The 22,868-nt window shown below is 42.7% G+C and overlaps 1 protein-coding gene across 1 annotated transcript; it reads left to right on the top strand.

The window, feature by feature from the left end:
* The first annotated feature begins 8,740 nt into the window (after positions 1-8,740).
* Positions 8,741-22,555, top strand: ALDOB (aldolase, fructose-bisphosphate B). The gene is made up of 9 exons (XM_037493908.2): positions 8,741-8,858; positions 13,247-13,368; positions 14,168-14,379; positions 15,533-15,587; positions 17,098-17,258; positions 17,779-17,862; positions 18,958-19,132; positions 19,547-19,746; positions 21,968-22,555. Exons 2-9 carry the CDS (start codon positions 13,257-13,259, stop codon positions 22,061-22,063), a joined length of 1,095 nt encoding a protein of 364 aa, XP_037349805.1. The 5' UTR covers positions 8,741-8,858; positions 13,247-13,256; the 3' UTR covers positions 22,064-22,555.
* Positions 22,556-22,868: the final 313 nt, after the last annotated feature.

Raw genomic sequence — 22,868 nt, 5'->3', positions numbered from 1 at the left:
TTCTCCACCCCGCACCGCGGCTGTTCGCAGGCTTTAGTGTGTGTTCTTTACTTTTTTTTTTCCCCTCCCACTCATTTGACTCAGAGCTCCTCTGGGTCTAAAGCACAATGGCCTTGCTGTGGATGCGTGGAAACTGAGGCATCCTTGTGCGATGGCTACTAGGTCTGTGCCTTCTGATTAACAGATCTTTGAAGAGCTGTAGGACACTGAGCATAATATGCAACACCCCTCTTTACCTGTCTGCAGTGTGAAAACCTGCTGTAGAAATTGCTGACCCTCAACTCCAGGGAGTGGCACTTTTTAAAAAATTTATTTTGTATTTTTTAATGATTATTTTTAAAATTTTATATATTTTTACATCATTTTTCATTTTTGCACAATGTATGCATTTTCATCTTGGTTTACTTTTTTTTTTAAGACTTTGTGAAATTAAAATGGATATTTTTCTAAAGGAATGAGTGCCTCAAGCTTTAAGGATCACATTTAATAAAGCACTAGTAGCATTCACCATGAAAAGCAATAAATTAGAAATAATCAAAAAAGCATACTGTCATCACAAAAAAATGGGCCTTTTGCCTTTAAATTTTAACCAATGTACGTACAAGAAGCTACTCAAAAGGGTTAGAGCAATTATTTGGTTATATTTGCAGAATACTCTTTCTCTCGGTTTCAAATTTTTTTAAAAAAGATTTATTTTATTTATTTATACAAGCACTGGGTACAGTCAGAAGCGCGGGAGGGTGAGAGAGTTCACTAGAGCCGAGTGGAGAGCAGAACAGGCAGAAGGACCGAAGTACACTGCTGAGGGGAGCAGCAGGCGGCAGGAGAGGTCTGCGTGCCATGTGGGACCCTCGTCCGGCTGCCGGGGATCGAACCGGCGCTGCTGAGGCTGCGGGCAGCTTTGCAACCCAGTGCCCAACCGCTGCAACACCGGGGAGGCCCCGCTTCAAAATTTTTACATGGAGGAAAATCATATGAAAACCTATCATAGTGAATTCTTGAGGTCAAAATAGCCAGTGAGTTACTAAAGAACTAGCTTTTCCATAGTAAAAGAAATAGATTTTCTAACAGCATTAATCTTAAAAAGTCATAGGAAAAATGTTCCAATTAACATAGTAATAATAGCAGAAAATTTCCTAGAATAAACTTCCTGGCCTCCAAAATTATGAGAGGAAGAACATTTGTTGTTTAAGCCATCCAGTCTACAGTATATGTTTCAGCAACCCAAGCTAAGACAAGCAGATTCTGTTATTAGCATTTAAGAATATGCATAAGAATATAATGCACTTAAGAACATGCATGACTCACACAATTAACTGCTTGGGGAAAAACACATCTAAATTCAGCTTCAAAGCATTCATAGAAATAAAATGTATCTGAATGAATTAGTAAATTATTAAAAATAAAAACACCAAGAACAAAAAATCCAAAGATAAACATACAGAAAACTAGCCAAACTGATTATAATAAGCTCTCTCTACAGTCTACCACTTGATAAGGGTTGGCCAAAAATTCTTCTCTGAATAGATCAGCAGGCAATGAGAAATGAAAACTTGGCCAATTAAGAAACTTCTCAACGTTATAGAATAAGTAAAACAGATTGTCCAGGAGAAGCAATTTGCTAGTACTTAGAATGATTCTTAATTCTTAGCTCAGACAAGAAATTCTGTCTGCATCTATCAGAATGAGCAGTCTGTGGTGGGATAATGGGGCAATGGCCAGCAAGTGTGTTGCACAAATTTAATTTTAATGATGGCCGCAGGCAAGTGAGATGGTGTCATGCCAGATGTGCACTCGTGTCCGTCCCAAAATGATCTCAGCAGAAAAGTGAGGACCTAGGGAAGCCAAGCGCACTGTCTCCATACTTCTGATCTTTTCCAGGTTGGATGGAGTGCATATTATTTATAGAATCCTCCACAATATTTCCTTCAGGTGATATTTGATAAATAATTAGGGAACTTGAGTCCAAGCTGATGCTCCTTTCTTGTGGAATAAAGATCTATGCATCTAACACTCATCTGTCTGTCTGTCTATCTGTTCGTCTATCTATGGTTTTCTCTGACCATGACCTTCCAGGATATAATTAATTTGAAAATGTTTCTACCTTTTCCTTCCCAGTTTTTAAAGTGATAGCTTTTATGCTGTCGCTGGGGTCAGAAGGTTTCTGTTCTCACTTGGCAAATGATCCAAAAGAGAGCCAACAAAGTGAGTGGCAGAAGAGGACTGCTGAGGGCAGGAACAGATGACAAGAGGCTGACTCCTCTCTTCCATTCCAGAGGACAGGGCATGTGGCTGATCATGCTTATACCACATGCAGCCTTCTCTGCCGGGTGCCAGTGATGGCACAGGACCTTCCTGGGTGCCCCAGAGATAACTTGTTCCAGCCTCTTATTTGTACCTCCCCTGCCAACCCAGCAGGGCCTGGCACACCCAAGTCACTGTGCCTCAGAGGACAGACATGCAGGGCCACAGGCCAGCCACGCAGCTTGAGTGCTCAGCCCTGGGGGAAATGAAGTCAGCTTGTCCGCCTGCCTGGCAGGGCAGTTCTTCCTGCCACTCAGTCATTTTTCTAACTCCAGAGTGTGGCCTCATGGTCTTATCTCTTTATTAATCTCTCCTCATTCATTCTCATTTACACTTTTTACAAATGATATTTTCTTCAACCTCCCAAACCTATTTCTATTTCACCACCACTTTCAGTGGATACATCACACTTTCCTTTGGTTAATCTAACAGGTTAAGGTCATCCTTCCTTGTCTACAGCCCCACTATGCTTGCAAGGGAAGCACACCTCTTCTTAGGCATAGATATGCAAGTTTTGAGATGGACTCAGGGTCCAGCTTAACTCTCATATTAACTAGAGAAAGATTTTGAGGATGGGAGTGAGATGGGAGGATTCAGAATGAAGGATTCAAGTGATATGGCTGGGGGTTGTGTGGGCAAACATTTTGTAATTATTCATCTTTGGTGACAGAGAGGAAGAGGGGAATTTGGAGGATGTGGAGAGGAGAAAGAAATGATGATGATAGGGCCTCCCCCGTGGTGCAGCGGTTGAGCGCTGGGTTGCGAAGCTCCCTGCAGTCTCTGCGGCACCAGTTCGATCCCCGGCTGCTCCCCAGCCACCGGAGGAGGGTCCCACAGGCCACAGGAGGAGGGTCCCACATGGCGCAGACCTCTCCTGCCGCCCGCTGCTCCCCTCAGCAGTGTACTTCGGTCCTTCTGCCTGTTCTGCTCCCCACTCTGGCTCTGGTGAATTCTCTCACCCTCCCGCGCTTCTGACTACCCAGTGCACGTATAAACAAACAAACAAATAAATAAACAAATAAATAGATAAATAAATACATGCCTCTTTAAAAAAAAAATGATGATGATAGCAATACCTGTTATTTACACAGAGCTTGATTCTTGCCAGGCATTATGCTGAACCCCTTTCATTATTCCATCCAATTTTCCAAAAACATCACAGGTCAAATTCATGATTGTCCTTTTGCTGCTGAGGCATTAAAAGGTTAAAAATCTTGCCCAAAGTAACACAGCTAGCAAGATTTGAGCTGGAATTTGAAGAAAGTTCTATCTGACTTCAGTGCCCAGCTTCTTAATGAAAAATATATTGACTTGCCAAGAAAATTTATGACTGCACCTTCAGAAAGCAGCAGGTTGAGTTTTTAGGTGGCTGGATTGGTGATCTGGGTGCTGAATGGCCTTGTCCTTCATTTTTCTGCAGAGTAGCTGGCACCCAGGTAGTCACTGAGCCATTGCCAGGCCTACTGTGTGCATGTGCCACCTGGCTGCCCTGCCCCCACAGTCAGGGCCTTTTAACCAGTTTTCCAGGGAAGCATAAATCTGGATCTGACCAGCCTGGCACTCTTCATTCCTCAAGAGTGCTGAGGTAGAGGGAAGCAAATCCAAAGACTAGGGGACTAAGGGCAAGATGGGGGAGGGTAGGGCTGTTGGAACTCCCCAGTTTCTCCTCTGTATGCTAAAGTGTTCAACAATAATTCTCCAAAGAAAACACTCTGTGGTCTAATCTCAGTTTCTTATATATTTTTAAAAACCATTTCCTTTGTTCAAGGAAAACATATATGATAAAACCATGAAGTTTGTGGGGTGGAAAGACCATATTATCAGCCCTTCCTTCATTGTATAGTTGATGAATTCATGGTCCTAGAATGGCTTAGGCTTAGGATGGCTTAGTCATAAATTTTCTAGAATGGCTGGCTTTAGAGTCACAGATTTGTATGTCAGCCCCTGCCATGGGAGCAGTGTGATGTCCGCTTCCTGAAGTAGCACATTTTCTAACACTTTGCATTTCTGAAGGCTGTGTAGTTTTCAAGGTGCTCACCTAGATAACACTCTTTACTCATCACACGACGTGGTAAAGATAAACAGGAGAGGTATTTCTAGGACCATTTGCACATGAGGGTGGAGAGGTTGGGAGAAGGTGTTTTCTGTCTGCCCCATGCTAGTCACAGGTAGGACGAGACACTACTAACACCTGGAGCCTCCTCACCAACCACTCTCCCACCAGCTCACAATGTCTCCCCGCCGTCAGCTAAACAGTTCCAGCAAAGAGATAAAGAATAGTGAGAGAAATATTACTAGGTCAGAGGACATAAATGACATAAGTAACTGACAATTCTGATTAGATAGTGTGGGAAAAAATGGACTTTGAGATGATTGAGCAAAGGCAAAGAGAAAACACTGATACAGCAATAAACAGCCTACTGGGAGGAACTATGGGAAAAGGAGCTTTGGTGGTCAGTGCTGGCCGTGGTAGAATTTGTAAACACTGGCCACTCAGTAATTTGTGAGATTCTGCAGTCCATTCTCTCTGCCTCTCTCTGCCTCTTCATCACCCTAATAATAGAAACTAGTATAGTTTAGAAGGAAGCAATGGTCTTATTCTGACTCTTAATTATTTCGAAGAATTATAAGACAAGTTACTCCAGACTTTTCTGATATTGAGATGAATGTAGTCATATATTTATTGATTCATTTAGTCAAAAAAAATTGGGTACCTACTGTACTCTAGACATGGTACTGGGCGCTGTAGGGAAATAAGACATCATTGCCCCCATCCTCAGGTCTTACAGTCTGATGAGCTGAATTGATTGGTACAGAGTATGACTTGGCCACACACAAAAAAAATCCTTTTATGTTACTTCATGCAGTATTCTATGAACACTGCAATAACCCCCACCATGGTCTCTTGGTACTTACATATCCATTCTCCTATTTAGTTTGATCTGATGAAACCCTAACCTCAGTTCTCTACCCCCGCCCCACTTCTTAGATTATACATTTCTTGAGAACAGGTCAGTCTTACTCGTATTCTCCATGAAAGTGTATCCTCTACAAAATGGCTCTGTAGCTAACAAAATGCCTCACACACAGAACCTCAACAAAAAAATTTGTGCACTATGCTGAGATCACACCAGTCCTAACTCTGTGATCAGGATAATGATTGCTGACTTCAAGTCCAAAAATCATCCCACTCACTACAGCAGATTGCAATACGATAGAGTAAAATTTGTATTACAAATTGGAGAAGATATTTTGGAAAAGCTATTTTGGAAGATCGATTGGAAAAGATATTTTGGCTCAACTATAGTTCTTCTTTGCATTATGTAGATGGGGCCTGTTTTTTGTGAAAGTTCTTTTTCTATACCATTACTGTTCCGATGGAGAGCAACCCTATGATACAGCAGATTTACGTGCATATACAAGTTTGTTTGTGGACTCAGATCTCATACTGTGCATGAGGACATTTAACTCTCAGCCTATTGTTTGACTTATATAGGCATCATATTCAAATCAGGAGTCTTTAGAATGGGATATGGAATGTAGAACAAATGCAGCAACTGTTGGAGGGATTGTCAGTAATGACCATGACTGACCAGTTGGAGGCCTTTAAAGCAGAGTTATGCATTCAGACATTCAGACCCAGTTATTTCATGAAAACTTACCCTTGTATTAAGTTCCTGGTCATATGTTATTTCATTCATGCTTCATCATCAGTTTCTGACAGAGGCATACCAGCCCACTGAGTCCCTGGGCAAGTTAGGGTTAATTAGGCAGCTTCAGGGACAGTGCAGGCAGGGACTTCGGGAGAGTTAAAGAGATAAGAACAGTAAATTCTAAGAAGTGCTAATCAAAATATACTCCAGAGATGAGGTCAGAAAGTCCAGGAGACTAAACAAAAACAGTTAAATTGAGAGAGTAAGGCCTTGGACAGGAGAGGTAAACTCTAAGATAAGAGAAAAAAGGGTTTAAATACCCCTAGGGTTTAAATACCTGGGGTCACAATGTCTTCCTTGCTGCTCCTAAGCACATCATACCTGGGAGTCCTTACTTTCTTCCTTTAAATAAACTTTTCTTTACTCTCTGAAACAAAGTTTGTTTCCCTCTACTTACTTATCTAAAATGTCTTTGAATTCCTTTTTTATGGCTTCATGGGACAACAACCTGTGGTGGTGGAGGTGGTTAACAGTGCGCAATGGAGTCACCATGTTGTAGATGATGAAATTGAGGACCAGAGGGTTGGGGGATTCCACAGTGTTTCACAGCCTCTTTCTTCATATCACAATACCTTAATTTTTAACATTTTACTGAGTTAAGAGACTTAAAAAAAAAAAAACCAACAACAAAATCTTCCAGCAATCTCTTCCATCAGGAGTAGCTGTTTCTCTAAGGTCCAGTAAGCCTTAGCTTTGCGTTCCTGAACTTTGAATTTCAGCTGCACATCAAACCATGGGGGTGGCCAGATGTTGATGTCATGGGAGCAGTAGCAAGCAGGTCCACTTGGAGACAGGCATGCTCATGCTCTGCTGACATGCTTGGCCAGGCTGTTGCTCATGTGAAATGGTGCCCAGCAAGACCAGGGGCCACCTAGGTCTGCGGATGCAAGTTATTTCCCCCTCATTAATGCCCAAGGTTATGAACAGCTGGGAGGGGGCGAGGAAAGAGCTAATCTCTGCATTCTATGATCACCAAAATGCAAGCAGCTCTGCTTTAGATGACTGACTTACAGTGAGACAGACTCTCCGTGTACCTGCCTAGGATTAAGCAAGTTATCACCTTCTCTGAATCAGTTTCCTTATCCAGAAAATGGGGTCAGAAATCTTTTGACAGAGATATGCTGAACTAGGAGATCATGTATAAAAAAAAACCAGATGCATCATAGAACACCAAAAAATAATCATTGTCACTGTTACAACAAAAATAAGTACTCGTAGCATAAGTAAACTTATTTCTATCATATAAATCTCAGCAGGTGGGATGTTTGAACCACAGTCTTGAACCCCAACAGTGTTACTAACTCCATTCTCCATTATTTCATCACCATGCACCTCTTCTTCCTTCATTCTCTTTAGACAGCCTAGTTCTCTGCTTCTTTATCCTTCATCTCAAAAAGACAGTGCTTTTTCACCATCAACTGTAGTGTTACATACTACACTGGGCTTTGTCCCTCATCCCTTCCCTGCATTTTTTATCAATATGTTCCTAAGAATTTATACTTTTCTATCATAGTTATTCCATTATTTTTTTTTATTTATGCAAGCACTGGGTACAGTCAGAAGCGCGGGAGGGTGAGAGAATTCACCAGAGCCAGAGCTGGGAGCAGAACAGGCAGACTGACGAAGTACACTGCTGAGGGGAGCAGCAGGCACAGCAGGAGTGGTCTGTGCGCCATGTGGGACCATCGCAGGCGGCCGGGGGATCGAACCGGTGCTGTGGAGGCTGAGGGCAGCTTTGCAGCCCAGCGCTCAACCGCTGCGCCACCGGAGAGGCCCCTATTCCATTATTTTTATAGTTCCCCATAACTTTTATTTGTCTCAAGAAGCAAACAACATTTTATTTGTTTTTTTTTAAAGATTTATTTATTTATGCAAGAACTGGGGTACAGGTCAGAGGCACAGAAGGCGAGAGAATTCACCAGAGAGAGTGGGGAGCAGAACAGGCAGTCGGACCAAAGACACTGCAGAGGGGAGCAGCGGGCGAGGCAGGAGAGGTCTGTCACGCCATATGGGTTTCTCCCTGGCTGATGCCACAGAGGAGGCCCACAACATTTTATTTGTATTAGATTTTAATTTAATGCTCAGGAAAAAATTCTGTAGACTAAACCCACTCTAAGACTGCTGATGGCTTGGATTAAACATGTTGAGTTTTATACTAGTTTTTTCCAAGTTTGAAGACAAGAATATAAAGATTGAAAGAATATAAGAATAGAGTAGGGGGGCACTGTTCTGGCATTGAAAACGTTAAGGATCCCAGTATGGTTTGGGGGCGTTAGGTAGGGTCTTTGAATGACTCCTACACGTAAGGATTTTATGAATTCATTTAATGCTCTTAGGAAATTGAGGTCCCACTTTACAGAGGAGGGAAACAAAGCTCAGGGAATTGGAAAAAACCTTGACCAAGGTCATATGTTTAGTAAGTGCTGGAGCTAAGCCAACATTCTTCCTGGGAGGACTCTGGGGCTCAGTCAGTCCTGACCTGTACGATTTAGGGGTATTCCCTCATCCTCTGTGCTTCAGCTTCCTTACCTGTGAAATGAAGTGTCTGGATCAGGAGCTCTGTGGCCTCAGACATCCCCTGAGCTTTTACACTGTGGGAGTACAATGAGTTGTGTGAGCTTGATTAGGAGGATTGGCTGTTTACGAGCCAATCAGTGGTGTTGGAGAAACGCCTCCCTAGCAGGCCAAGGTGAGACAGGGAGGGGAAAAAAAAAAACAAAAAAAAAACCACTTTGATGTGAAACCTATAAAAACTGTGTATTTCCGAAGATTCGTCCTATTTGGCAGTTGCTGCCTCATCCACTGCTTCTGATACTTAAGAAATCTCTCTTCTCCCAAACTGTAAGTAAAAGAACTTCTGTCTCCTGGATTGCACCGGGGAGTAAGTCGTTAATGATGGCTCTAAGTGCGTAGAGGGGAAAGTTCTTTTGCTTTTGTTTTCAGAACAAACTTGCTGGTGGCTGAGAAAGGGATAGATCTACTGAAATGATTTTCTCCAAGCTTCTCCGTTGTTTCTCCAAAGGGGTGATTGTTTCACCCCTTTGCTGGTGCTCAGAGTGGTGGCGAAATGCTCAAGCTTAACGCCAGGGACCAGTGTCACCTGTCAGGGCTCTGCTGAGTCTCTGACCTGGGAAAGATTTGACTCCTGTGTGCTTAGGTTCAATCTTTGAGATTCCTGCATATTCTCTTCTCTCCAAAAAAAAAATGTTTATTTCCAAGCTTTATTTCCATATCTGTCTCCTTCTGTCATTTTCCTCATTCTCTTCCCACACCTTATAGTACTAACACTGAAGTTTCTTTGTCACAGAAATAAACTCTCGGCGTGTTTTGCCCTCGCCTTCACCCACTGCTCAAACGAGAAAAAGGAACAGGCTTGGAAACGTCACACGCATAGCTGGCATCTGATGATGTCTTGTCAAACTTGTTTGATATTTTCTGTAACATTTCCCACAGCACCAAACACTTTCATGACTCAAAGCTTAAGGTATTAAAAATCAAAAGCTGTTGATGTATTTTGGTATCTTTCTCCTACTATTTGAAAAATAGGCATATTGTGAGGTTTTACTGCCTTTAGAAACAAACTTCTCTTTAAATAGTTCCTAGGGCTCCATTAACCAGTTAGAATCCATCAGAGGCTTGAGCTGTTATGGCATGCCACATGAGCCAGCACAGATCTGGGGAGCACCCAGGCCCAGACGAGAGCCGGGCAGCTGGGCAGGGGAGGGAGGGCAGTTGCTGTAATTCCTGTGACTTAAGGGTCAGGTTAGAGGAAAGCACTTGGGGCTCTTTCTGAGCTGGTTCACATTTGTTCAAAGGCACCAGGGACCAGGCTGTCCTAGAGCATCTCACTGCACATGTCACTGTGGCATTGGCGTGGTATGAAGCTGCTGGCATTGAACCCATACATATGGAGAGATATAAAAGTCCTGCACACAGTGCCTGGGGATCACAAGTTTTCAGTGAATAAGCCCCTCATTTTATCTTCTTGAAAATCCATCTGTCTTACACAGGGAGAAGCAAATGGAATCTTCTACAGCCCTTCCCCAGAAGTTAAATATCACATTTTACAAATTATTATCTTTTTACAGAACCTCTTCCAGGAAGGTAGAAAGAACTAGACTATAGGGTTCCACCTGCTACTTTGCTGAGGAAGGATTGGAAATAGGATTCTAAGTCATTAGTCTGTAGGGTGTGACTTAATAGTCCTAGACAATCACAACATAGAAGGGGCATCACATACTTCTTCTGGGCTGCAGTGTCTCTATCTCTAAAGCTGGCAGGATCTGGATATTTCCCAGGTCACCTGTAACTCTGTTTTTCTGTATTTATCTTCTGTTCATATAATTTCACATTTACAACATTTTCCCAGATATATATATATATATATATACACACTGTTAGTATTTTATGTAGAATATACCAAACATTATAAGATAGCCATTAAGTGAGACATGAAAGTCATTGCACTCATCCCATTCCCTGCAATAACCCAGGTGGTTATTCTGTTTATAGACTCACAGATAACATATGTACTTACCATATTTTAATTAAAAAAAGAATATCTTATAATGCATATTTCTAGGACACTTGCTTTTTTTTCCATTTGACTATATAATGTGAACAACTTCCCATCATACTTTTAAAAACAATGGTTGACTTGAGACCTTGGTGAGAAGGGGCTTGGGGGCACAGAAATTATTCTTTATCATTACCCACTTTGGCTGTCTCCTGTCTCCTGGTGATGAACATTGGCCTGTGACCCTGTTTTATGATTAACAGAGGGGCAACATTTGTGCTGATGTGGGACAGACCTTTAATCCCTCTGTAGAAGTTTAACTTCCTATAAACATACTGGTTCAATTTGACCTTTTCTCTGTTTTTCTGGCTGAGTCAGCACACCCAGACTAAAGAAAACAGTTGGTAGCAAATAGAAAACATGGAAGTCTCCTAGGCAATTTTTTTTTTAAAGAGAGAGAGAGAAATAGCCATACCTGACATTTTCGTAGTGCTTTATAAAGCATTTTCATGTTTCTCATACAATTCAACAAATAAATATTTTGCACAACTACCATGAGCTTGTTGCTCACATTGGCCCCATTTGAAGTGAGATAACCAGAGCAGTTATTTATCACCATTTAATTCACCAGAAACTAAGACCCAGAGACATTACCAACTTGCCCCTGGTCCCAGGGAAGAAGAGGCACAGCTGAATCCGGGGAGTCTGGCCTACCAGCAGCAAACCCCTGTATCACTGTGCAGATGTTTATGAATCAGAAATGTCAGTGGTGTGGGGACAATGACCCACAGCCCAAGGTAATCATGAGTGTCATCAAGGACATTAGAGGTGTGCAAAGGCTGATCCTTTTACCAGACTCACTCTTCACTTGAAATAGGAGAGTACTACCCCTTATCCCAATTTGGGGTCTAATTAGCAAACAAACACTCTTATATTCTTTCTCTTTTTATTATATGTGAAGGAGAAAAGAAATCCACTTTCCTATTGGGGTTGTTGTGAGGAATAAATGATAATGTGTAAGTAAAGCAATTAGCAGAAAGCTTGGCAATAAATGATAATTTTCTATTATTAGACTATTTTTTTCCTTTTAGTTCATTAAAAGAAGACATCTTTATTTTTTGGTCATTGTATTTCATTTGTGCAAATATCTAAAGTGAGAGAGAAAATTTGTACTTTCGTCTGAAGGTCACCAACCTCAGATTGTCTTTTATCCACATGAGGAGCAGGAGACCAGGCCCACAGCGAAAAAACAATATTAGCAATCATGTATAAACAGGGCAGAAGAGTTCCTCCAGAAGGCTGGGATGTAAGGGCCCTTGAAAGGTGTTCTTCTCTGAAGATCCTTATCTACCAGCCTTTAATAGTACCCTGGCGCTCCATCCTTCTGGGTTAAAACAAAAACCCATGTTGAGGCAAAAATGGCAATAGTGAGAGCGGTGTCAGTTGTCCCTTCTTATCAACTAACTCAGTAAACAGCTTCTCACATCAAGGGACAAGGTACTGAGAGCCTGCCTTGAGGGAATCAGAAAGTGTGGAGAAATCAATTTGTGATGAGAGGCAAGATAGGGTGGGAAACTGCCTCATCCTAACAGGGACCTTGGGCAAATCAGATAACTTCTCTGAGTCTTAGCTTATTAATTAATTAATTAATTGTTGAGCATAATAGTAGTCCTGGTTCTCTCTTGACTGATTGTATCAGATGAGAATTGAGGTGTGTTTGGGCTCCCAGGGAGTAGAAGGTGGGCACGGGACATCTGTGTATACGAGTGAATGAAGTGACTGGAGAAAGAAGGAGGACTGGAGAGGAAACAGCTGCTGAATCTTCACAACCATATTTTTGTCTGACAATCCAACCTATGCAAAATCACTCTCATATCCAAGTGAGAACCCTGTGAGCTTGCATTTTCAAAGACTATGCCAAGGTAGGAGTAGACCCCTGGTGGGGTAAAGACCCCCTTCAGAGGACCATTGGGAAGGAGGTTGTTTGGGTTGGGGATCTTTGAGCCAGATTATCTCTTTGCTAAAGAAATAAAACTAAGAATTACTTGAGCAGTGATGGCCATATGACTTCAGCATCCTTAGACCCCATGGGAACCTCCAGCCCAAAGGCACTTAGGGAAAATACCCCCCATCTGCCCCAAATGATCTCATAGGTGACTGAATATAAGGGTAAAAGTCTTGTACCCCACCCACTCTCTTGCCTCAAAGGTGACAGGAGATTAACTTCAAGGCCAAATGGTGGCTCTGCTCCAAATCTTGCAGTGTAAACAATAATCTGGTGGGACTATAAGCTAACAGAACAAAATGGGGGATGATCACAAAGGTCAAAAGTCTCACTGTGCTGGACTCAAGCTGTCCAGGGCACCCGACGCATTGGGAATCCACATACTAGAGAGATGGTCACTTACTGTGCTGGGCTCTATTTGTCAGATTCTAGCTAGTCACTAACTCGTTCAGTCTCAAGATCAGTGATCCCAAAGCTCTCCTGGAAAGCAGGAGAAGTTCGGCATCCCACCTTCATCCATCATGGGCAATTGCAAATCCTAAGATTAAAGATGAATAAAACATACCTGACTTGTTTTCATGGTTGTGGAAATCAGCCAGAAGTGTGGAAGGGGCCTACAGCGCTTCGCAGCACGACCCAGTCATCTTGGTCACGCATCCATCAGAGTCACTCACAGTTCTGTTCACGCCGCTGCTACACTTTTTCTAGACCTATCGCCATGGCTTACCGATTTCCAGCCCTCACCCCAGAACAGAAGAAGGAGCTCTCAGAAATTGCCCAGCGCATCGTTGCCAATGGGAAGGGGATCCTGGCTGCAGATGAGTCTGTAGGTGAGTGCCAGGAACATTACAGGGCAAGCACATTCTTGTCTCTACATGTAGCAAAAGCCACTTGATAATCACATTCTTTCCCCTCAGAGGAAGTAAAGGCTTATGTAGACAGGAATGGGAGTAGAAGGCTCAGTAAGCACAGACATTTTTTGTCCTGTACTATTGTAACAGGGTGGTCCTCTGTTACACTTCCAGTAGGCAGATTTCTGAAAATCAAGGGAAGAGGCTCAAGCCTTCCATTTTAAACTCTCTTGCTAGAGTTCATTTAAATCCAGGCTCTAGCAAGGCCAGGAACTCTGGAACCAGAATGAGGTCAGACATGTAGCCCCCTGCTGCTAATGAGAAGTCAGTTTAGTGTCAGGCAAGGAAAGCAGGGAAGTTTCTGCATCTGAACAGGGCAGGGCTTGTGGCTGAGAGAATCCCTGGATGTGCAAGGGAGAGCTGAAGCTGGCCTGCACAGTCTGCGACACAAGAGCAGAAGTGGAGAAGTCAAAACTTGCACTACCTCCTCCTTCCACTCATGTGTGTCCAGTCAGGGTAGGAACTGGGCTGGGCCAGGGCCTTACATAGCCACTTGGATTCAACAGTATTTTCCACCCTGGCACTTCCAACTGCAACCAAAGTCTTTCACTGGGAGACCCAACACCGCCACCCCCCGCCCCCCAAAAATGGCAGGAGCTTGAGGTCTAGTTAAACAACTGTCTTGCTGTCCACCTGTGAGGGTCACAGGGACAGTATGGAGGAGGGTGGCAGAGAGCCCCAGCTGGCTCTCTAAGCTACTTGGGCCTTCCCCTCCTAGGCACCATGGGAAACCGCCTGCAGAGGATCAAGGTGGAGAACACGGAGGAGAACCGCAGGCAGTTCCGAGAAATGCTCTTCACTTCAGACAACTCCATGAACCAGAGCATCGGGGGTGTGATCCTTTTCCATGAGACCCTCTACCAGAAGGACGGCCAGGGAAAGCTGTTCAGGAACATCCTCAAGGAAAAGGGGATCGTGGTGGGAATCAAGGTGATGCTTCTGTACCCACCTCACCTGGACCAGGCTCCCACCATGGGGGCTGGGGCAGGGCCAACACTGTATTCACACACTCCTCAATTTCTGTGTTCGTTCCTTTCCATCATCATCCTCCCAGAGAATCAGATCCTCTTCTAGACTTTCCTTCCAGTGCCCTCTTTTTCCAAGTTTTCTACAAAATACTATTTAACCTCTTTGTGTCTAATTTCCTCATTTCTATGGTGGGACTAATATTAATACAAGGTTCTTATGAGGATGATGTGAGGTTTGAAAACAATTCCCGTCACAGAATTATTCCTTAGTTAATGGCAGCCATTACCAGCGCTTTTACTAGATCTGATACAACAGCTTCTCAAGAGTAAACACTAATTCTGTGTTTACAACTCTAAGCCCTCATTTGATCCTCCTCACAACTTCTGACGGTAGATTTGATTACTATCCTTATTTTATTTTATTTTTAAAGATTATTTAGGCATACAAGAACTGGAGTATAAGCCAGAGGTGTGGGGGCTGAGAGGACTCACCAGAGACAGAGTGGGGAGAAGAACAGGCAGACTGACTGAAATACACTGCTGAGGGAAGCAGTGGGTGAGTCAGGAGAGCACCATGTTGGTTGCTCCCCGGCCAGTGCTGCAGTGGCTGGTGATAGCTTTATAGTGCTGTCTTTAATCCCTGCACCACCAGGGAGGCCCCTTATCCTTGTTTTAGAGTTGAGTTGAGAAAATGGAATTTCAAAGGGTGACAGAACTTGCCCACAGCAAGTTGGCTCCGCTTGACCTTAGCCTCTGCTCTGTTAAGAGCAGAGGCTGCATCCGGTTTCCCCTTTTATCCTGTAAATGATGAGATGCCTGGTATGTGCCATAGGCAATACATTGCTTTTGAATAAATGAATGAATGAAGGGAGGGGAGCTGCTCTTTGGCACTTGCCCCAGGCCTGTGCTTTCCATCCTCTTCCATTGTTCTTTCCAGATAGCTTCCCTTCTACCAGGGGCTGACCTGTGCTCCATCTCCTCCAATGATTAACCTACCTGCTAATTCAACTCCTCTGTTTGTGACTAATAGAAACTACTAATAGTAGGGGCTCTGCTTGTGTTTTACTAGGATACCTGACACTTGCTAACTACTTATTAATTATTAATGTTCACAGTTAGATCAAGGAGCTGCTCCCCTTGCAGGAACAAACAAAGAAACTACCATTCAAGGTAAGGATATTGTCCACTGATCCGATCTATATAAGATTAGTCATGCCAGTAGAGACTAGGAATGAAGGCAAGGAAAGAAGTGAGCAAGGGAGAACAAAGCACGATGGTCACAATGGTTGTTGTACAGCCACACACGTGGTTTTCAATTCCTATTTAATAATGGTGTCACTTTAGTATTCTGAATCTCAAATGAAATGGGATGATATTACATACTTTGCAGAATGATTGTGGGGATTAAAGCAGACAATGTACATGAAATGCTACCACAGTGACTTGCACAGAGAAGATATTCTGTACCCGTGTTATTTTTCAAGACAAATCCAGCAGCAGTAGTAAGTAAAGTCCCAAACTTTGAGATCAGGCATACCCGGGGGTAAATCTTGATTCCATTGTTATAGGACAGGGAGAGGGGCAGCCCAAACCCCGCAAACCTGCCTATTCTACATGGGTTCTGCCATCCGCCGCATCAACACAAAACATAGGAGACTTTAATGGGAAGGAACTTTAATAAAACTAGGAAACAATACAGGTAAGGCAAAGAGTCTAGTTTCTAAATGAAGCACCCAAAGTTACCCATCCCCTCGTGGGTAAAAGTCCATCCAAATGGGATTGGCCCAGAACAAGGCCCCAAAGCCTACTACAAGTCTAAAGCATCTTCCAGTGGGGACCCACAGAAAAGGGTCACAAACAACCGGATAAGCCCGGAAGGAAAAGAGCAAAATCAACATCAAGATAAAAGCTGCCATTGTCACCTCCCCATGGGTCTCACCCACATCTGTGTCACCCCGTCCACGACCAAAAGACAAGCGCAGTTTTTTCAAGTGTCTCTAGGCTCCATGCGCCTCCTCCAGGTCTCCTGGCTCCATCCTGCTTCCTTCCTTCCTCAGTCTCTTCTGCAGCTTCCTCTCTCCCTGCTCAGCTCCACCCTTCCTTGGGTGGGGCAGGGAAGCTGGAACCTCCCCCTTTCCTGGGGACCACCCTGTTACACCATCACTCAAAATTTAGATAATTTTACAAGGTACTTCACCTCCCAAGTAAACAAGCATTAATCACAGTATTGGGCTGGCTAAGCAGAGTTTGAATCACAGTTGTTGCTCTTCAGCTACGCAAACTTGGAAAAGTCTCTAACCTCGAGGAAGCCTCGGTTTCCATGTTTTCTAAATGCGTGCAATGTGAACTACTGGGGTTGCGATGATAATTTAATTAAATAAGCTGTGCAAATAGTCTAGAATCATGCCTGGAACATAGTGAAAACTAAACAAATTATATCAATAGTTCCCTTTACTCTTCTTATGGAGTACCCAACATGTTCATCCAAACCAAAATATTTGTTAAATCCAGGCCTTTTGGCTCAGTGATGTGATTAAGGTTAATTTGCTTGGATGTTTTCAGTTTTCAAGTTCTGCTGACTGAAAACTAAGCCAAGGCAGAACAATGCTTCTTTATCAGAGGCCTCGTGGGTCAGGGATCAGGTTATAAAGAAAGTCTTCCTCTCTTCTGTGACTTGCAGGGCTTGATGGGCTTTCTGAGCGCTGTGCTCAGTATAAAAAAGATGGCGCTGACTTTGGGAAGTGGCGTGCCGTGCTGAGGATTGCAGACCAGTGCCCATCCAGTCTTGCCATCCAGGAAAATGCCAACGCCCTGGCCCGCTACGCCAGCATCTGTCAGCAGGTGATCTGCTTCCCCTGGGATAGAGAACTGTAGTCGAGAGCTTTCTTCAGAGCTTCTTTTTCCAATTTTGACATAACTACACCTGTGTCTTCATTCACCAGTATACTCAGGTAGCATTTTTAAAATCTCTTTTGCTATAGCCAATGGTAATAGAGAAAGATTTGATTTCACAAGTCAGTTATGAGGCCAAAAGGCCTCTTTCTTAGCGGTTTAAGCTTAATTGCCCTATAAACGAGATAGCTAGGTTATGCGGGAGCTAGAATAGTTTCTAGAATAAGATACAGATATTAAAATTTGCTTTTTTTCTCACACCCTTGCCAGGAAAATACTTTTTAAAACCTTAGTGTTCTTATTTGGCTAAGCTAAAATTCTCACTAGACATCCCATGAGATTTCTTTTCACTGCTTTTAAATCTCCTCTGTGGAGTATTTCTCCATAAGGCTTCATTTTATGCCATTTACAACTGTTGAATATCCCAATGAGCAGAGCTTTAATTCGTCCCCTCTTTTCCCCTTTTTAGAATGGACTGGTACCCATTGTGGAACCAGAGGTAATTCCTGATGGGGATCATGACTTGGAACACTGCCAGTATGTAACTGAGAAGGTAAGATTTGGCTATAAAGATCCTATTTCCATTTGGAAATTCTTGCTTTTAAGTAACAGCTGTCACAGTATATAACAGCTGTCAAATATGCAATATTCTTCAGTTGAACTCATTATGTAGCCTTGAGAAAATAAGGAGATGCTTACCAAACATTCCACTTATTTGGTACCCAGAAAAAAAAAAAAACAACAAAAACAAACCAACAGGATTTGCAGTATCAAGACTTAAGTTTGAGAATGTATGTTCCCAGTTGTGGGACATTTGATTAATCGTATTATCTTTATATGTGGACGGCAAGGTGCTGAGAGGGTGAGTTAGTTGTGTGAGATCATGGGGTTAAGAGTAGCGGGTCCAGGACTGTGTTTTTTCCACATGGCAGATCCAGTTGAGAATAGCTGGCTGTTACAAATCAGTTGTTTTTATGTCCTATGAATAGGATTTTCTTGGTGGCCAAAATAAATAAAAATTTGCTAAAAAAATCATATTATCTTTATGGACCTCTCTTCCATTATGTATAAACTAAAAATGTTTTAAATAAGATGAGGCTTACCTGAGAAAATAGAATTACAAAGTGCTTTTTCATACTTGACTTTGTAAATCCCACAGTATATCTTTAAGAAAGTAAGAGTCATAATGGAACCTAACCTCAATTGCCTCGCTTGTAAAAGACTGAAATGAGATGAAAAAGCATTTCTGTCTCTAAAATGTATGTTCTTATGACTACTCAGCTTCTATAGGGATGGAGAATGGAGGTTGGTTTATATAGTTCAAACTAATTAAATCAGGGCAGTCTCAATGCATTAATTGACAAAAGGGTATAATGGAAAGGAAGAAGTGAAGGCTTCTGGGAGGCAGAAGCATGCCAACAGTCAAGCAGTGAGCAGTTAGTGTAGGGATGGTGGGATAGGCCAGCTTGGCTGTGTCAGTGGCTAAGATTTATAATGCATTGCTCCGATAAGGCCTAGGGGCTTGCTGGGAAGTGGTGGCTAAGCAATGCACGGGCACTCTCATCCTGCATCCCTACAGTGTAGGAGCGCCAACATCTGGTGACTCCTAAACTTTCAGTTACACCTGTTTGGACCTCTTATCCTTCAGGTCCTTGCTACTGTCTACAAGGCCCTGAATGACCATCATGTTTTCCTGGAGGGCACCCTGCTGAAGCCCAACATGGTGACCGCTGGCCATGCCTGCACCAAGAAGTATACTCCAGAGCAAGTGGCAATGGCCACGGTCACAGCTCTCCACCGTACTGTTCCTGCAGCTGTTCCTGGTAAGACTCTCTTTTCCCTCTAACTTCAGGTCTTAGCCTTTATCCTTTGAAGGAGTTCCATAGGCTTTTGTGCATGTCCAGGGTCTGTTTCTACTCATGAAATGGGCTTATGCTGTCTCAGGCAGCCAGCACTTCCCCTACATGCCACGATCCCCTGTCACCTGAGTCTGTCCAAATACATACAGTCCGTTGATTTCCTCAATATTTCATTGCCTTCCTTATTTAGGAAAGCACGTTTATCTCCTTAGTTCAACTAGCCTCAGCAAACACAAAGTAGTTTCTCTTACACAATCTCATACAAATCAAGCAGAGATAAGACTGAGACATGGCTTTTCTCTATGAACCATTGCTTGCTTTCCCGAGCAAGGTGCCTGAGCTGGGACTAGTAGAATGGAATGGTTTCTCTCCTTCTAGGCATCTGCTTTTTGTCTGGTGGCATGAGTGAAGAGGATGCTACCCTCAACCTCAATGCTATCAACCTTTGCCCTCTGCCAAGACCCTGGAAACTAAGTTTCTCTTATGGACGGGCCCTGCAGGCCAGTGCGCTGGCTGCCTGGGGTGGCAAGGCTGCAAACAAGAAGGCAACACAGGACGCTTTTATGAAGCGGGCCCTGGTAAGATGTGCTACCTCTTCTCCATCTGATCAAGTAAAAACTTAAGGCCTGTCTCTCTCACACAGAGAAGTGTTGCTTTCTTCAAGCCATAAGTTATCTTCAGGTAGTACATACTGGGCATTTGAAAATGTGGCATTAGAGCTCAATAGAAAGGTTGGGGATAGAGATAGTGTTGAATAGTCATACTGGAAGTATAGTCGATGACAGAAGATTGAAGGACAATTCAACAGAGACACCTTGGAAGGAAGATAAGAGGGTTAAGGACTGAACTGGGGTTACCTTTCATTTTGGGACAAGAAATAATAAAATGACAAGGATTCTAGGAGCAAACAAAAACAAGTGTCAAGGGGTCAATAACACACTACAGAGAGATTCAAAATAAAGGCTGAGAAAAGGCACTGAGATCAATGTTTAGGAGCATATCAGTGATCCTCAACAAAACAATTTCAATAAAGAAGAAAGGTGCCCATTCAAGAAATTTTTAGGAAAACAGCCAGCGGGATTACCAGGGCAAGAGAGAGTTTAATACAATTAGTAATCATTCCTTTTTAAATACCTATTTTGAGCCAAGATCACGGTGTTTTAGCAAACACAGCTATTGCCTTCAAAGAATTTAGAGGTTAGTCAAATAGATTAGAACTTGGCATCATTGAATGGAAAGCAAAAGAAGTTAGAGGAGAGATTAAAGGGTGGGAATAATTGAGCGGAAAAGCACTTAGAGGAAACAGTATTGCAGGAGACTAGATATTAAATATAGGTCTTAGCAAGGAAGAAAAGAGACTGCAGAGAAGAGAATGGGTTTGGAATTGTCTATAGAGATGAAGAGACTTAGCAGTTGGTACAGCTGAGAACATCTGTTGAGAGTGATCAGGGGATGGAGATTTCAATATTAACAGTGGGGAAGCTTGGAGTAGCTGTTGAATTGCCTCCTAGGAACTGACCAGACCTTATGGCCAAACATTAGGCACTCTCAGCGGAGAATGAATTTGTGACACATTAACTTAGTCACCACACTTCCCTAACAGTTCTACATGTGCAGGAAGAAGATTCAGATAAGCCTAAAGAGGAAATAGGGTAGACAACTAAAAGGTTAATTGTGAGATGGAAGAGTGACAAATTTGAGGGATAACCTCATTCATTTTGCTGATCAAAGAGGAGCCTTGGCAAGGAATCAAGTATAGCCAGAAGATTAATGATGAGGCACTAAAGGAAAGGAAGTTCCCAGAGAAGCTAAGGAAGCATCCGAGGGCATAAGAGGGGTGTGAGATTTTAGAAATGGTGCTTTATCTTGAGATGATGGAGAACTGGGTGTGTCTAGGCTGGTGTGTGGCTGATGAGGTGGGGAGATGCAGATGATATGATGAGGAATTGTAGGAGTAAGGATCAGAAGTGCCATGTGCATAAAAAAAATGAAGTTGAGTTTATCATCTAGGGAGGTGGTCCTCAAGCTTGAGCTTGCATCCAGATTATTTGAAAGGAACATAGACACTGAGTTTCCAATTTGTAGATCTGGGGTCAAGTTAGAGAACTTCTATTTCTAAGAACTGCTTAAGATCATGAAACCCATTTTGAAAATCACTGTGGATGTAGAAACCAGCCCTGGAGAGAGGAGATGATAGCAAAAGTGATCTGAAGAGGTGTTACTGCTGAGTGACATTGAAATATTATCACAGGTTTCATAATTCTGAATTTATTCTAAGGATATTATGATAATAACTATGTAAAAATCACACATTCTTGTGGACAAATACAGAATTTTAAAATTTTTATAAATATGCTCTTTTTCCTCTATAGTATAATTTTAGCTGCCCCTCACCCTATACTTGGCCATAATCATCTGATCAATTTCCTAAGAGAAAATTCAACAGCTTTTCCAAGCTTCCTTATTATTATGACTCACACCTCTATTCCCTTATCACTACATAAATAAGTAGTTTCTCAACTTTAGTTTAGAGTGCCATAGTTGTATATTTTTGGTAGGCAAAAGAAACTTTCTCAACAACTGAACCAAATCTCAGGCTTCCTTGAGAAGTGCTCAGAAAACTGGCATATTAAAGGAGATACCATATTATATGAATTTTGCATCAGCAGCAAAATTCAGCAAAATCACTATAAGGGGAAAAAAATTCAAGTGAAGGTTTATCTGGTTTCAAATGAGAAGCAGAGAGGGGGGAGTACAAGGTTGCATTTGCTCTAACAGTCTTCTCTACATGTTTTTTAGGCTAACAGCCAGGCAGCCAAAGGACAATACATTCACTCAGCCTCTTCTGGTTCTGCCTCCACCCAGTCACTCTTCCAGGCCTCCTATACCTACTAGAACCCAAGGATGACCAGCCTGGCTCCAGCTCTTCTAGGTGCCTAATAGGAGGGCTAAAAGGGAACAACCTTTTGACTGACCCTGAGAATCAGACAAAATTATATACATAATTTTGTATATAGATAAAGTAGTATATATAACTACTGGAAATACAATGTTAAATTCTTAGATACAAGGGAAAAAATCTGTTATTGAAACAACAGTCTGAATATCAAGGATCTGATGAAATTCCACACAATGATTTCCTTGCAACACTTCCAGCTCCCCATGCCTCAGGGTATCCACAGAAAATAATAGACTTTATAACAAAATTGTCTCTCCACCAAAGTATAACCACTGAATGAAACACCTTGGAAGCTGAGTGCAGAGAAGTGCATCTTCACCATAAACCAGTTTAGCAGCAGTAGGTTAAGAGAGAGGCAACTGGCATCAAAAAAGAAATAAAAGATTCTAAGACCCTTTGGTTGGTATTGGGTGGTACTTTTATGCTTTTACTTTGAGAGGGCTCAGTCTATTTCATTTTCTTTTTTTTTTTTTTTTAAAGATTTATTTATTTATTTATACAAGCACTGGGTACAGTCAGAAACGCGGGAGAGTGAGAGAATTCACCAGAGCCAGAGTGGGGAGCAGAGCAGGCAGAAGGACCGAAGTACACCGCTGAGGGGAGCAGTGGGCGGCAGAAAAGGTCTGCACGCCATGTGGGACCCTCCTCCGGTGGCCGGGGAGCAGCTGGGGATCGAACTGGCGCTGCAGAGGTGGCAGGCAGCTTCGCAACCCAGTGCTCAACAGCTGTGCCACCGGGGAG

This window comes from Talpa occidentalis, unplaced genomic scaffold, assembly GCF_014898055.3.
Source record: "Talpa occidentalis isolate TD23 unplaced genomic scaffold, MPIMG_talOcc4v2.1 talOcc4.7, whole genome shotgun sequence".
NCBI lineage: Eukaryota > Metazoa > Chordata > Mammalia > Eulipotyphla > Talpidae > Talpa > Talpa occidentalis.
This window is presented reverse-complemented; position numbering and strand designations above follow the sequence as displayed.